Source organism: Rhamphochromis sp. 'chilingali', assembly GCF_963969265.1.
Source record: "Rhamphochromis sp. 'chilingali' genome assembly, chromosome: 8".
NCBI classification, from domain to species: Eukaryota; Metazoa; Chordata; class Actinopteri; order Cichliformes; family Cichlidae; genus Rhamphochromis; species Rhamphochromis sp. 'chilingali'.
This window is the reverse complement of record NC_137935.1, coordinates 16,650,984-16,663,946: the sequence shown is the minus strand read 5'-3', so window position 1 is coordinate 16,663,946 and position 12,963 is coordinate 16,650,984. Positions and strand designations below refer to the sequence as shown.

The following is a 12,963-nucleotide window of genomic DNA, read 5'->3' as shown; positions in this document are numbered from 1 at the left end:
AGCACCAGCCAGAGAGGCTATTCTTCCTGGGGTCCTCCACACCCCTCACATATTATTGTACCATCTTCTCTAATCACGTTACTGCGAAAATTGGGCTCTGTTACACACCTTCCCTGCTGTGCTGAATGATAATTCGCTTACTTCTATTTCTTTTCTGGAAGAGAAATGGTGATGAAATTAACCCCCGGCCATGCCAGAGTCATAAAATAATGAAAAACCCACAATGCACTGCAGTAGCATAATGAGTGTTTGTGAAACGGGGCCCTCGAGTTTGACTACAGGTGACGGCAGAGGAATCGAGCAGCGGCCGAGCTAACAGTCCGCTCAACGTCCGCTCTGTTCCCATCCCATTTTTTATGCTAAAACACAGACACAGACACACACACACACACACCAACCACTGTGTATCCCTGTTTTCATTCCTTTGGGTCAAACCGCAGTGATCTCATCTCTCCATCAGGCAGTTTGTTATGTGTGTGTCCTAATAGCTGCTTCCCTTCCTCTTTGACTCTGTTTGCCTCTGGCAGAATCTCTCTCTCACACACACACATGCACACACTCGCACATTCTGTACACTCAGTCTCTCTTCACTGCTGACATACTTCCAATGAGGCTTCCTGTTCTGTCCTCCTATCATGCAATCTTTGCCTGTATCCTCACTAGCATCTCATAGATACACACATGGCATATACACTGAAACAACACACAGACACACTCACACCTATTCTGAGTACTGTGTGTCTGTTAACACCCTGTCAGAGAGCAATGAAAGTGACTTGGGGATACCAGTGCCTCTGGGAAATCCCCTCCGGGGTCAGGAGCAGCAGCCACTGCCCCGCTGTTGCCCTGGGGCTTGTCTGGTCCTCTCTCTGCATCTCCCCCTCCTCTCCAATAGCTAATCAAATGTTAAAGAGCTGCCTCATAGGGATGATCCCTTGGATATTTGTGGTGTCTCACAGCTCTGCAGAGCATTTTAGAGCCTCATTGTTTTTATCAATCCCACAAATTCCAACATCCAGTGGTTTTCTTTTGTTTTTTTTTTTTTTGTTTTTTTTTTGGTGAAATAGCTCTCATAAATCACCTGTACACAACCTGCTCGGCACAAAATGGCAAGCACTAAAGTTAGTGATGCACTGGTGGGTAACTTGTCACATTAAACAGCTAAAAAAACAGATATTTTTCTTAGTGGGTGATGGAAAAAGAGCCAGACTCCATATGATGGTAATGTTGCTCCATAACTGCTCGATGTGTTAACAGGCGACTATTTGATTGAACTCGTGCCATATCAGCTTTGATGCTAATAATGTTAAGGAGTGTTTAGATTTATCTGCTGAATGTGGACACAGTTCCTCCTTCCCCAGATGTTTGGCACCCTTTGATTTCCCAGTGTCAGAACAGCAAACAAAAGAAAGTATTTCTTCCTTCCTTCCTCCCTCAGGTCAGTTGATCGAGCGAATCCTGCTCTCCTCCATGCTGAACCCCGGTGAACAGTGGCAGACTTACCGTTACCACGGACGCTCTTTCAGCCTGGAGTACCGACTTCGTTTCCGCTGTCACTCCAACTACTACGGACCCTTCTGCAACAAGTTCTGCCGAGCCCGCAATGACTTCGTCGGCCACTTCAACTGCGACCAAAGCGGCTCCAAGGTCTGCATGGAGGGCTGGACGGGGCCAGAGTGCAAAATAGGTAAGAAAAGGAACACAAAGGAGTCCACTGGTGTTTCCTCAAAGTTGTGCATTTGTTTGTGTGTGTATGTGTTTTTAAAAATCCAGTATTTGTCACTACCTCATTCAAATATTAACACATAATCATTTTCTTCCTTCAATCCTCAACAAGACAATGTTTTTGCCAAAAATGCTCCCTTAAATACTAAGTAGGTATTACTGTTACCATCAACAATGGTAACAATTAAGTTATCCAGTAACAGGGGTACAGCATTAGAAAAATAAACCCAGGCTTAATGTTTGCTGCGATGGATTACACTACTAAAGCCTGTACTGGTGGGAAAAAAACCCCTTCAGATTCCTCAACACACAAACATATTTTGTAAACTGCCCAGATCAAAGAAGTCAACTAAAAATATTGGAGTCTGTCTCACACACACCCTGTGCAGGTTTGCCAGTTAATCACAGGGTCACAAAGACCCTTACTTCCACTTCAGAATCACTAATAATCTAACACATGTATCTTTGGAGTCTAGCAGGACTTATAAAAAGAAAAAAAATCCCACACAGATACAGGTTAGCTCATGCAATCTTGACACAGAAAGGTCCCACCCAGCCAGGAGATACAAACACAGAGCCTTCTTGACCTAACCTGAAGTTAATCAAATTTTTCTTGAGATCGTCTTTGTTTTCCTGTCTAACTTTAGTCTTTGAAACTATTTAAAACTATTATTGTGATTAAGGTTTTGTGGATATGTCATCTAAATATTCACACACAGCTTTAATAGCAATCTACAAGGTGAGAACAGGCCTCATTAATAAGGAATAACCGCACACGTGCTTGTCTTAGTGTTAAAAAGACTTCAGGCCATTACACGGTTGCTCTCTGAAACAGTCCATCAGCAAAGACACGCTGGCTACCTTCTGTGGTGAGGGTGTGGAGGATTATTTTGTGTGACTCATCAACTGAGCGCCCTCACTCTGTGACCTCGGAGCGCTGCCATCATGTTGCAGCGGTTGAACTGAGTGAATGGAGGAAGCCAGAGTGGAAACCATGGGAACCCTGAAGGACACAGAGCTAGTTTAAGGACATCCTGCAACCCTGCCCATCTCACCCCTTTCTCACTTCATCTGACTTCCTCCTCGACACGACACTGATTGGACTGCAGGAAGGCAGGAAGCTCGCTCTGTTACCCCCTGCAGGTTACTGTTGATGATGAAGTTCAGGGCGTTTTCAGGGTTAATTAAAGGCATTTTTGACCCTGATATGATGTGGCAGATACTCTGACGCCATACACGCGTCTACTCCATAAAAAAACATTGTGTCATGGTATGATTCCAACCGTGTTTTGTTTTTTTGGCTTTGCAGCGGTGTGCAGGCAGGGCTGTCATCAAACCCACGGCTCTTGCGATGTACCTGGAGAATGCAAGTAAGTGTATACTTGTACCGATATAGAAAATTGGAAATATGAAATATTATTTTGACTGTTACAATATAAAAATTGAGTAATGAAAACTTTAGTCAATACCAGAAGATGACAAAAAATGTGATTTTATATGAGCAGGTTAACTTTTTAAACCAAACCCTTCAGTCATTCATTCATAAATGGCCAGCCAAATTAATGGGAGTTTTTCTTTTAATATACACTAACCTTATGTTCAAAGCATTCTGGTTGGAACAAACAGCCAATCAGGAGAAAGGTGACTTAAATATGATGAATTGAGGGACTCTACCAAGTTCAATCCAAAAATAATGCACAAAGCTGTAAATACACAAACTTAGTTCCCCTGTAAGTCCAGCAGTAGTGTTGTGGGTGTAGATTTAGTGAAGCTATTACATTAGAGGGATCTATTCTCTCTACAGATAAATTAACTTCAGTTGTAAAGTGGGGCTGAATGTACACTATATCTACAAAACCTAAGGGGCCACCTACATTGCATTACACCTGCAGGAGCTGCTTGGCTATGCCATGAAGATCCTGGTGCTCAGTTTTTACACCCAGAGAAAGTCTGGAGCTCTGTTGTTGAGCCAGCTGTAGACTGACTCTACAGCTGGTGACCCCGCTCTGTAACTTTATGTGACTTTCTACTTTGTGACTGAGTCACTGTGCTCCTTAAAAGCTTCCACTTTGCAATAATACCACTTACAGTTGATCGTGGAACAACTAGGAGGGAAGAAATTTCACAACCTGACTTGTTGCAACGACTGCATCCTATTACAGTAACACACTGGAATTCAGTGAGCTCAAAGTTTAAGAGGAGTGGCTCAACACTTTAGTCCATATTGATCTGCACACCAATGAGCTCCCACGTAAGGATTTAATTTGTGCTGTGCAGCATTTTCAAGTAACAGCTTCTTCCACAGAAGTCTAATGAAGCAAATAAAATCATCATCGAAACATCCCTCCAGGATTTCTATAACTATCATAGCAACAGCAGCTTCATAATACAGATAATGAGATTCGTGGTTGTTCCAATCTGCCTCTCTGCTCATGTCTTCTTCTTCTTTTTCTTTTAGGTGTCAATATGGCTGGAAGGGTCAGCTGTGCGACCAGTGTATGACGTTCCCAGGCTGTGTGTATGGGAGCTGCACTGAACCTTGGCAGTGTGTGTGCGACGTCAACTGGGGAGGACTGCTGTGTGATAAAGGTCCGACATGTGACCCACTCCTTTTCTGTAGTAGAGAAGAAGAAAGTGTTTATGTGCGAGCGAGGGGGTTTCCACCCTTTTTTTCCAGTATCTCAGATATGCAACTGGAGTCGTTGGTGTTTAGGATACTGCGCTGGCTTGTAGACACACAGAGTGATCAATCACTAGGTAAATTTAACCACACAGCGTAGCAGGCACTATGAAATTAAAACCAAGTAAAAGTTTAGACAGAAACTCTTGGAAAAAGCGAGCCGACTAACTCTCAGCTGTCCAGCTTTACTTCTACTCAGTGACCTTTTTGCACAGTTATACAGAATTCATGATTATTCATAATTATTAATCTTATTTCTCTTATTTCTTTATGTCATGCTAAAGATACTTACTGTGTCACCTTTTTAAATTTTTGATTGTTTTCTGTATATGAACTCGTAGGTTTATAAGAGTTTGGATTCAGCAACACACTGATGGATCCTTTGTTGTCCACAAGAGCTTCCAAAGACTCATTTAACATAAAAACACAGTAGAAGACTACATCATACGTAAAGATGAAAGTGCTCTGCCGTGTATTGTATGTTGACCAATAACTCATCCTGTCTGTGTGGCTCTGAGACAAAGAGAGAGGCATTGTGTGTGCAGTCTTAGTGAGGCGTGGTTCTTCACACTTCTCTCCATGCATGATCTTCTGTATAAGATAAGATAAAAGTCCCCGAGGATTTCGAGCGTCAGTATTTTCCCACCAAACTGTAGCAAAGTTCGCCCAGCATTATCCCAGCATATGACTCCTACCTCTGTCCCAGTGTGGGAGCCTAACCAGTGCCCACGGGACAGCGTATTGTGCAGGAGAAAGGTGATAGCCTTGGGTAAGGTGAACGTGAGCGGGGCTGGGCTGGCTGCTTTTAACTAGGTGGGGTCTTAAGCTGTTTCTGCGCATTCAGAAAGGCTCTGTAAAGAGCTGCAGTGAGACAAAGAGGCCTTGGGCACCGAGGAAATGATTAAAGACAATGGAGGAACAAGCCCTGCAGCTACTGGCCTGCACAGTCAGCCCACAGAACAGACCTGGATACACCAGGTGTGTGTGTGTGTGTGTGTGTGTGTGTGTGTGTGTGTGTGTGTGTGTGTGTGTGTGTGTGTGTGTGTGTGTGTGTGTGTGTGTGTGTTCGCTGGATGTTTACCTGAAATAAAGTCAGACTAAGGCATCCTCATTCATTTTTCTATTCGCCCCTATGTCACTTTGTTTTTGCTGTGAGCTAAAATCTAAAAACTAAACGCATCATTTTGTGGGTTCAGATCTAAACTACTGTGGCACCCATCAGCCCTGTAAAAACGGCGGGACCTGTACGAACACAGAGCCCAACGAGTATCAGTGTGAGTGCCAGGAAGGCTTCAGAGGACGCAACTGTGACATCGGTGAGTCAACGTCAACAAACAGCAAAAGTGCTCTCAGTAATGTTTGTTTACACAAATGTAAGAGATGCACAGAGATGGCCAAGACTACTGAGTGCCACAAGGAGGAAATATCATAAATTGTTGGAGTTATTTAGAAAATTCCTACTTATAAGTCGTCTTTACATGCACACATGTTAACCCTAGTGTAACGTGTGACTCTACAAATTCATTCTTACTTCAACGTTTGTTTTCTAGTTTGTTTATATTATATTTGTATAAGCCATTCACATTTTTCCACAATATTGCTTGTCAAAGTTAATAACCGTTATGAGAGAAAAAAACTGCACCAGCTTTTCATTTACACTTTCCTCCCCTCCTTCCTCCCTTTAGTGGAACACGCGTGCTTGTCTTCCCCGTGTATGAACGGCGCGACCTGTGTGGAAGACCAAACAGGGTTCAGCTGCATCTGTAGCGAAGGCTGGACTGGACACACCTGCACAGATGGTGATTGTCGATGCTGCTCACATTCGTGTCTTACTGAGCTGAGGGGCCGGGGCGCTGTGAGATTGTCTGTGATTGGTTATTATTGGATCAAAGCCAGCGAGTGACTCTAATCAATGCAACAGAGGAAGTTAAATTAGCCTAAACATCTTTCCCTGTGTGTGTGTGTGTGTGTGTGTGTGTGTGTGTGTGTGTGTGTGTGTGTGTGTGTGTGTGTGTGTGTGTGTGTGTGTGTGTGTGTGTGTGGACGGGGGGAGAGGGAGGGGATGCAGGAATGCATTTGTATTTGTATCACTAGAACAATCAAGACCCTCTGTTGGAGCACTTATAATCAGCGATTGCATTAATATAAGCAGAGGTGGCACTGTGAATTATTACATGTTTTTTTGTTTCTTTTTTTAATGGCAGTAATTTGAAGGTATTTATTATCAGGTCTTTTACTCATGTGAGCTTTTTCCCATGTAATGTGATTACTTTAATCGCATAATTGGGAATTTGTGGAGTGACATCCGGTTCTCTTGCGATGTGCGTGAAAGTTAAAAAATAAGAAGTAGCAAAGTGTCTGCCAAGTGAATGTAAGCTGAGACTGCTGCTAAACACAAAAACAATACACAGTTGTGTTCTGGATTGGTGTGGCATTGTTGTTCTTGGCCTTATGTGGATGTCAGTTTACTGTACAGTAGTCTGATGTTTTTCCTAAAAATATGCAAAGCCAGACTGTCTTTACTTTAATCGCACAAAGACAAGAGCAGCCTTTAAGGGCGCTGTGACATGCAGTCTCCTCTAACACATGCTGAAGCGTTTATTCAGACTCAGATTCTGCTGGATAAACACGACATCGGGCTTTCTCTGCTTCTCCAGGTGTCAAACACGAAGAATCGGCCTGGGAAAGACTCCAATCTGATCCACTGGATGGCTTTGGAAAATATAACGAATGGCATAAATTCTGAATTTTGTAATGTATTTTTAGATGTTTTACAGCTTTTTTCTATCGGTGAATTGCACCTCTTTTCCTTTTATCAAGATGGGACAGAAATGAAATGTTAAGTTAAACACCTTTACAGTGAGAGAAAGGGGACTTTTACTAGTCCAGCCCATTTCAGATCAAAGTGGCCTCACAATGTAAAATGAGTTTGACAACCTTGAGTTTAGAGGCACAGGTTTGGAGAAATATGAAGGATATAGTCAATTCAACTCAAAATTAGCACAGTAGCACATTTTAAACAACCACAGGTGGCCAAAATCCTATGAAAGATATACAAAACATACACTGTGTAGAATAGTTGTTAATTAAACAATTACAAATACTTAATTTAAAAAATTTTTTTTTTTTAAATATTTTGATTTTACCTGTCTGTGGCTTGTTACAGCTGTGTGTTAGAGCTCAGTTTCATTTAAACGTAATCATTGTGACATGCAAATCAGGACAAGATGTAATTCTGCAATAGGGGTGCTGGTTTAGGTCACTCAGCTTACCCATATGTTGTAAAGCTAACACAGAGGCTCAGGTTTGCAGCTGGTCTCATTCCCAGCTTTCCCGTTATCTCGCCACTATTTTATTAACTCCATACAAAGGCTAAAAAGCACAAAAATATGAGAGCAAAAGCCATTCTGACATAAATGACAAAAGACAAATCCATTTTCAAATCTGTGCTCTGTTAGCTATAATTACAGCGGTGTGAAATGGACTTGGCAGCAAAAAAGGAGTAAGAATATAAAAAAAGATATTCATGTTCTGCATCAACCGAATGCACATAACTTCACTGCAGGGCTCCTGTTGGGGGAAAACTCTGTAAAAAACCCAGGAGAAATAAAGACACAATGAGACAAAGTTACTTTCTTTATCAAACGTGTACACGGGTGAGCTGCTAAGAACAACTCACACGTGTACAGAGGCTGGGCACTTTTTATAGGAAAGACAGTGAGAACAGGATAAGAAAATACAAAACAGATAAAATAAACAACTCCATATGTGGCGCTAGTCTCGTCAGCAGAGAGCTGGGAGAAAGCTGTGAGAGATAAAACAATCTAAAACAATATGTCCCAAAACAGTATGTCTTTGCTGAGAAAGTCTAAAAAGATAATTCTAAACTAATCTAACCATAGACAAAAGGGCATGCTTGCACATTTAAAAGAAGGTAAAGAAACATAGAATCATTTTTCCTGTAACATTCCCTCCTGTTTTAACTTATTTTAAATGTATACAACAATTGTCTGTGAAGGTTATTTATTAAGTATCTTAAGCAATTTTTTAATTTTCAAAATGTCAGCATAGCAGAAATGGAAATCATTTGGTCTAAAGAATAAAACAAAATAAAATAATAAAAAGAACAAAGAAAATCATAGTAAATGAAAATCATAGTAAATGAAAATCATAGTAAATGAAATAACAAGTGGAATAAACAAGAAAAAATAATAAAACTAAACTACAAAAAATAAAGGATAAAAACCTTATGTTTAAAATGATGAAAACCTTATATTGTACCTGCATAAACTACTAATGTGTTAATCAGTGCATGATCACTTGACAAGTCATTTTTAATCACCACGTCATTCATTAGCAGTTATTACAAGTTCTCCTCTAACAGAATTGCAACGGGATGCTGTTCTTCTTGAGGCACGGCAACATAAGCAGTCATTGTAGTTGTTATCATCTTTGAAATCATTACTCTTAGACATGGCGGTGTAGCTGCTCCAGATGTGTGGTCAGTGACATATTTCTGCAGAATGGTCAAATTCTGCAAAGCTTCATAAATGTCTCCACTTACAAACTCCTCCTTGTGATGCTGTTAGCAGGTCTAGAGTCAGTCTGTTCTGCAGCACCATCGTTCTGATGGCCTTCTGTTCTCCTGCTAAAGCCGGTCCCAGGGTCTTTGTCAAAGTTGATGCGTCGTAGCAGAGCATATCGGTTGATCTCCACATGATCCCGCACCTCGGCAGCTCCAATGCCGGGGATCAAGCTCTGTAAGAATTTCACTCCTCCTCAGATGCGAAACTCTGGTTCCTTTACTGCTTGGTGCCGTCCGTGCACATCCTGTCTGGTACTGAGTCTTTGTTTGTAGTGGCATCCGGTAGATAGGTGAGCAGGCAGCTCCCCCACTGCCCGCGATCCATTGTTCATCACACATACTGGCAGTTGCGCTGCGTTCAGCTTGTTCAGTAGAATTACATCAGGCAGTGGGTCTGAGACTTGGGGCCAGGTCAGTAGGTAGGTCTGTCCGGAACAGTTCACATTTGTGGGTGATGATGACCTCCAGGTTGCTTTTGCTGGGATGCTGTAGTTGGCCTTGGACCAAAGAGTACCGTAGCCTGGATGTGTTGCCAGGCCCAACAGACACCAACTGCGATCTTCAGGTATGCTGTACGGCCACAGGCCAGACGTCTGCGAGGATAGGGGCATATGGGTACATGCATAGCAGTCAGTTTTATTATTCCAGTGAGCTGTAGTGTTCATAAACTGCCACCAAAAGTTAGTGGCGTAGCCATGGGGAAACTTGGTGTACTGTCCTTTGTCATACAGTGTCTGCCTTTTCTTCATATTGCGTGACTTGTTGTCCCTCACGGAAGCAAAGATGAGGAGCCCGGCCATGGTCAGGGCCACTGCAGTTATTAAGAGCCACCACCTCATGACGACGGGACACACCCTCCTGTCGCGAGTAGACCCCCCGGCCAGGAAAGCTGACCCCTCCACCGGGCGAGATCACAACAAGTGGGCAAGCCTGCTGTCAGCTGTGTTTAGATGGCTTCACTGACTCGCCTGCAGTGACTCTGATGGATCCAGGATGGTCGTTCCGCAATTTTGCAAGCGGTCGGTGTAGTGAGGAGGACTTGGTATGGCCCCTCCCACCTGGGTGTGCTCCAGTTTTTCCTTTGGAGCACCTTGATCAGAACCCAGTCACCGGGCTTTAGTCTGCAAGACACTGGAGAAACATCATCAGGTTGTTGATTATGTACAATGATCTCTTTGTTTTCCAATAGCTTAGACATCCATTCTGCTAATGTGTTTTCTCTGATTGCTTTGTCTATTGGTTGACTGGTGATGGGCAGTGGGAACGGCCTGCCATGAATGATTTCAAATGGAGTTAGTTTATGGGAGCCTTGCGTTAAGCGCATCCACATTTTCACTAAACCCAAACATTCAGGCCACGGCCTTCCTGTTTCTGCCATGCATTTCCTGAGCCTTTGTTTTATAGTGCCGTTAGTTCTCTCTACAAGGCCTGCGCTCTGAGGGTGATAAGCGCAGTGGTGTTTTATGCTGAAACCGAGTGCTTCAGAGACCTTAGTGATGACATCATTTACAAAATGAGTGCCGTTGTCTGATCGTATCAAAGCTGGAATGCCATATGTGGGTATGAAGTGATTGCACAGGCACTTTGCTACTGAAATTGCATCTGCCTTTTTCACTGGATAGATTTCCGGCCACTTTGAGAACACATCTATAACCACTAGGGCGTATTTCGACCCTTGACATTCGCTTAGCTCAATAAAATCCATATGAATTGTGTGGAAAGGGTGAGGCGGAGTTGGAAAACGGCCTCTTTTTGGTCGCAGGTTACCCTGAGCATTATATTTTTGACACGTCATGCACGTTCTGACAAATTGTTTTGCTGAAGTTTCAAAATTTACAGTGTAGAAATGAGAGTTGACAATACAGGTCATTCCCCCCGATGACAAATGCGTACAGCCATGAGTCACTAATGCCGCCATCTTGTGGAGCGATTTTGGCAACACTGGCTTGCCATAACACATCATTAAATCGTTTGTCAGAACTGCACCGTGTTTTAGCCATTTTGCCTGCTCTGCTGTGCTTGCTGCTTTTTGTTCATTTTTCAACACATCCAGTGGAATCTGATGTGTGTTTACTGCCATCAATGTGATGTTTGTCTTTTGTGCCGCCTGTTTTGCTGCTCTGTCAGCAAAGTTATTGCCTGTAGCAATGAAAGAGGCGTTGTAAGAGGTTGGCATGCTGAACTGGTTTTCCGGTTGGTGTAATCATTCCTCTGGTTTTCCAGATTTTTTGCAAAATGATGCACAGCAGAGAAAACATACTGGCTGTCTATATAAATGGTTATTTGTTTGTCTTTGTGTATTTCACATGCGCAAATCACAGCTGACAGCTCAGCGCTCTGTGCAGAATATGAAGAAGAAAGTGGTTTTGCTTCTATTATTTTACTATCTGTGGTTACTGCGTAACCTACACAATTTCGGCCTGTGCTGTAAGGTCAAATGCTGTTCTCCTAGCTTCCACACTTGCTGATCATAAGGTGGATCTGGGCCTGGAGTTTGTTTAAATCTCAGAATGTTGTGATACTCGGTCGGTTTCTGGAAAGTGGATGTGGCGGGTGTCATTTAGCATGCACTCAGGTGTAATACCAGAAAAGAATGGCATGACTGCTATCTTAAGTTTTGTCAGAGCGTCTCTACCTAGCAAATTTACTGGACACGACGGGTCATATATGCATTTAATAAAGCACCTGCGGCCACTTGCTGTATGTACTAGTTCTAAAGGGGCAGTTAATTGGTGTACAGTTGTGTGGCCTGAAGCTGACGTTACAACTAATTTGTCCTTTGAAAACTGTAAGTTTAAGTGGCTGCCTCAAAACTGTTTTGCATTATTTCTCTGTGGCCTACTCCTACAATCTCGTGTGAAGTGACCTTCCTCTCCACGGTTCTAGCAGGCGTTGTCTCTATGTTATCTGCTGTTTCTGCGTGGCTGTCTGCAGCCTTGGTGTTTGTGACTTTGCTCGCCTCTCTGTTCCTGATAGCCACCTGCGAATTAGTGTTTTAGTCTGTTGTCAACACGTCAGCCTTATTTCTAAGTTACAGAATGCTTCTTCTCCTTTTTTTTTTTTTTTTTTTTGGTTTGGGAGAATAGATGCAACTCTACATTTTCACTTAAGGCATTTTTAGATAATTTCTAGTTCTTCAAACAATTCATGGATCTCACACATTTCAAACTTTCAAGTTAGGGTTGTTTCCCATTTATACAAATATATATATATTTAACTTTGCATTGCTCACAGCTCATAGCTCACAGCTCTAAACCTAGGCATTTTTCAATCATATGCCTAATCACTATGTGTCACTGTGATTCTCAAGTATTGTCACAAGTTCGTTTAGGACCTGGGACCATTTCGTGGCCTTTCCGTTTTTTAATTCCACGCCATTTCCACTGTGTTTAATGGAGTATAGCCAAATTTTCAAACATGTATTTTTTTCCCATTTTATTTTAAAATTTCAGTCTGAGTTTTTTAAATGAGCTTAAATGGCTGAATAAAAGGCATACATCCACTATCGAACCTCGTGGCCGATTTGTGCCCCATTGAAACCCATTATAAACGCTATTTTTCACGCCAGAAAAATTACGGTCAAAGGGATCGTCAGGTTTCCAGCTTAGGTTTCGTTTTGGACTACAGGCCTTAGAGTTGTAATTTTTTTATTTGTCCACCGGGTGGCGCCCTTGCTCCACATGTGACGCCTGCTGAACATACACATGTTCTCCAGCGGCCTGCTCGAGACAGATACCCGGAAAAGGCAGACTAATTTCCCGCGTACAGCAGCAGCTTGGCCCGCTGCTCGTTCCGGACCATTTTCTGACCTTAGGATCATTTGAGGGTGCATTAATTTTTTTTAATCAACAGGAAATGACGTATTTGTTTTCACGTGGTAGCGGAAGTGTGTGCTGCAGACACGGGAACCGAACCATATGCTCCGGCGCTGCGCGAAACACACCCGCGGCAGAGGCACTCCTCCCCGGGGGAG

At 42.7% G+C, this 12,963-nt stretch overlaps 1 protein-coding gene across 1 annotated transcript in view; it reads left to right on the top strand.

Annotated features, from left to right (window-relative positions):
• LOC308400802 (uncharacterized protein) overlaps positions 1-12,963 on the top strand; it is a 68,705-nt gene that overhangs the window by 40,262 nt on the left and 15,480 nt on the right. Inside the window, exons 4-8 of the mRNA XM_080888781.1 lie at positions 1,439-1,687; positions 3,035-3,095; positions 4,184-4,314; positions 5,602-5,721; positions 6,091-6,204. Of these exons, the coding sequence (XP_080744907.1) occupies positions 1,439-1,687; positions 3,035-3,095; positions 4,184-4,314; positions 5,602-5,721; positions 6,091-6,204 (675 nt within the window). The remainder of the gene's footprint in view (positions 1-1,438; positions 1,688-3,034; positions 3,096-4,183; positions 4,315-5,601; positions 5,722-6,090; positions 6,205-12,963) is intronic.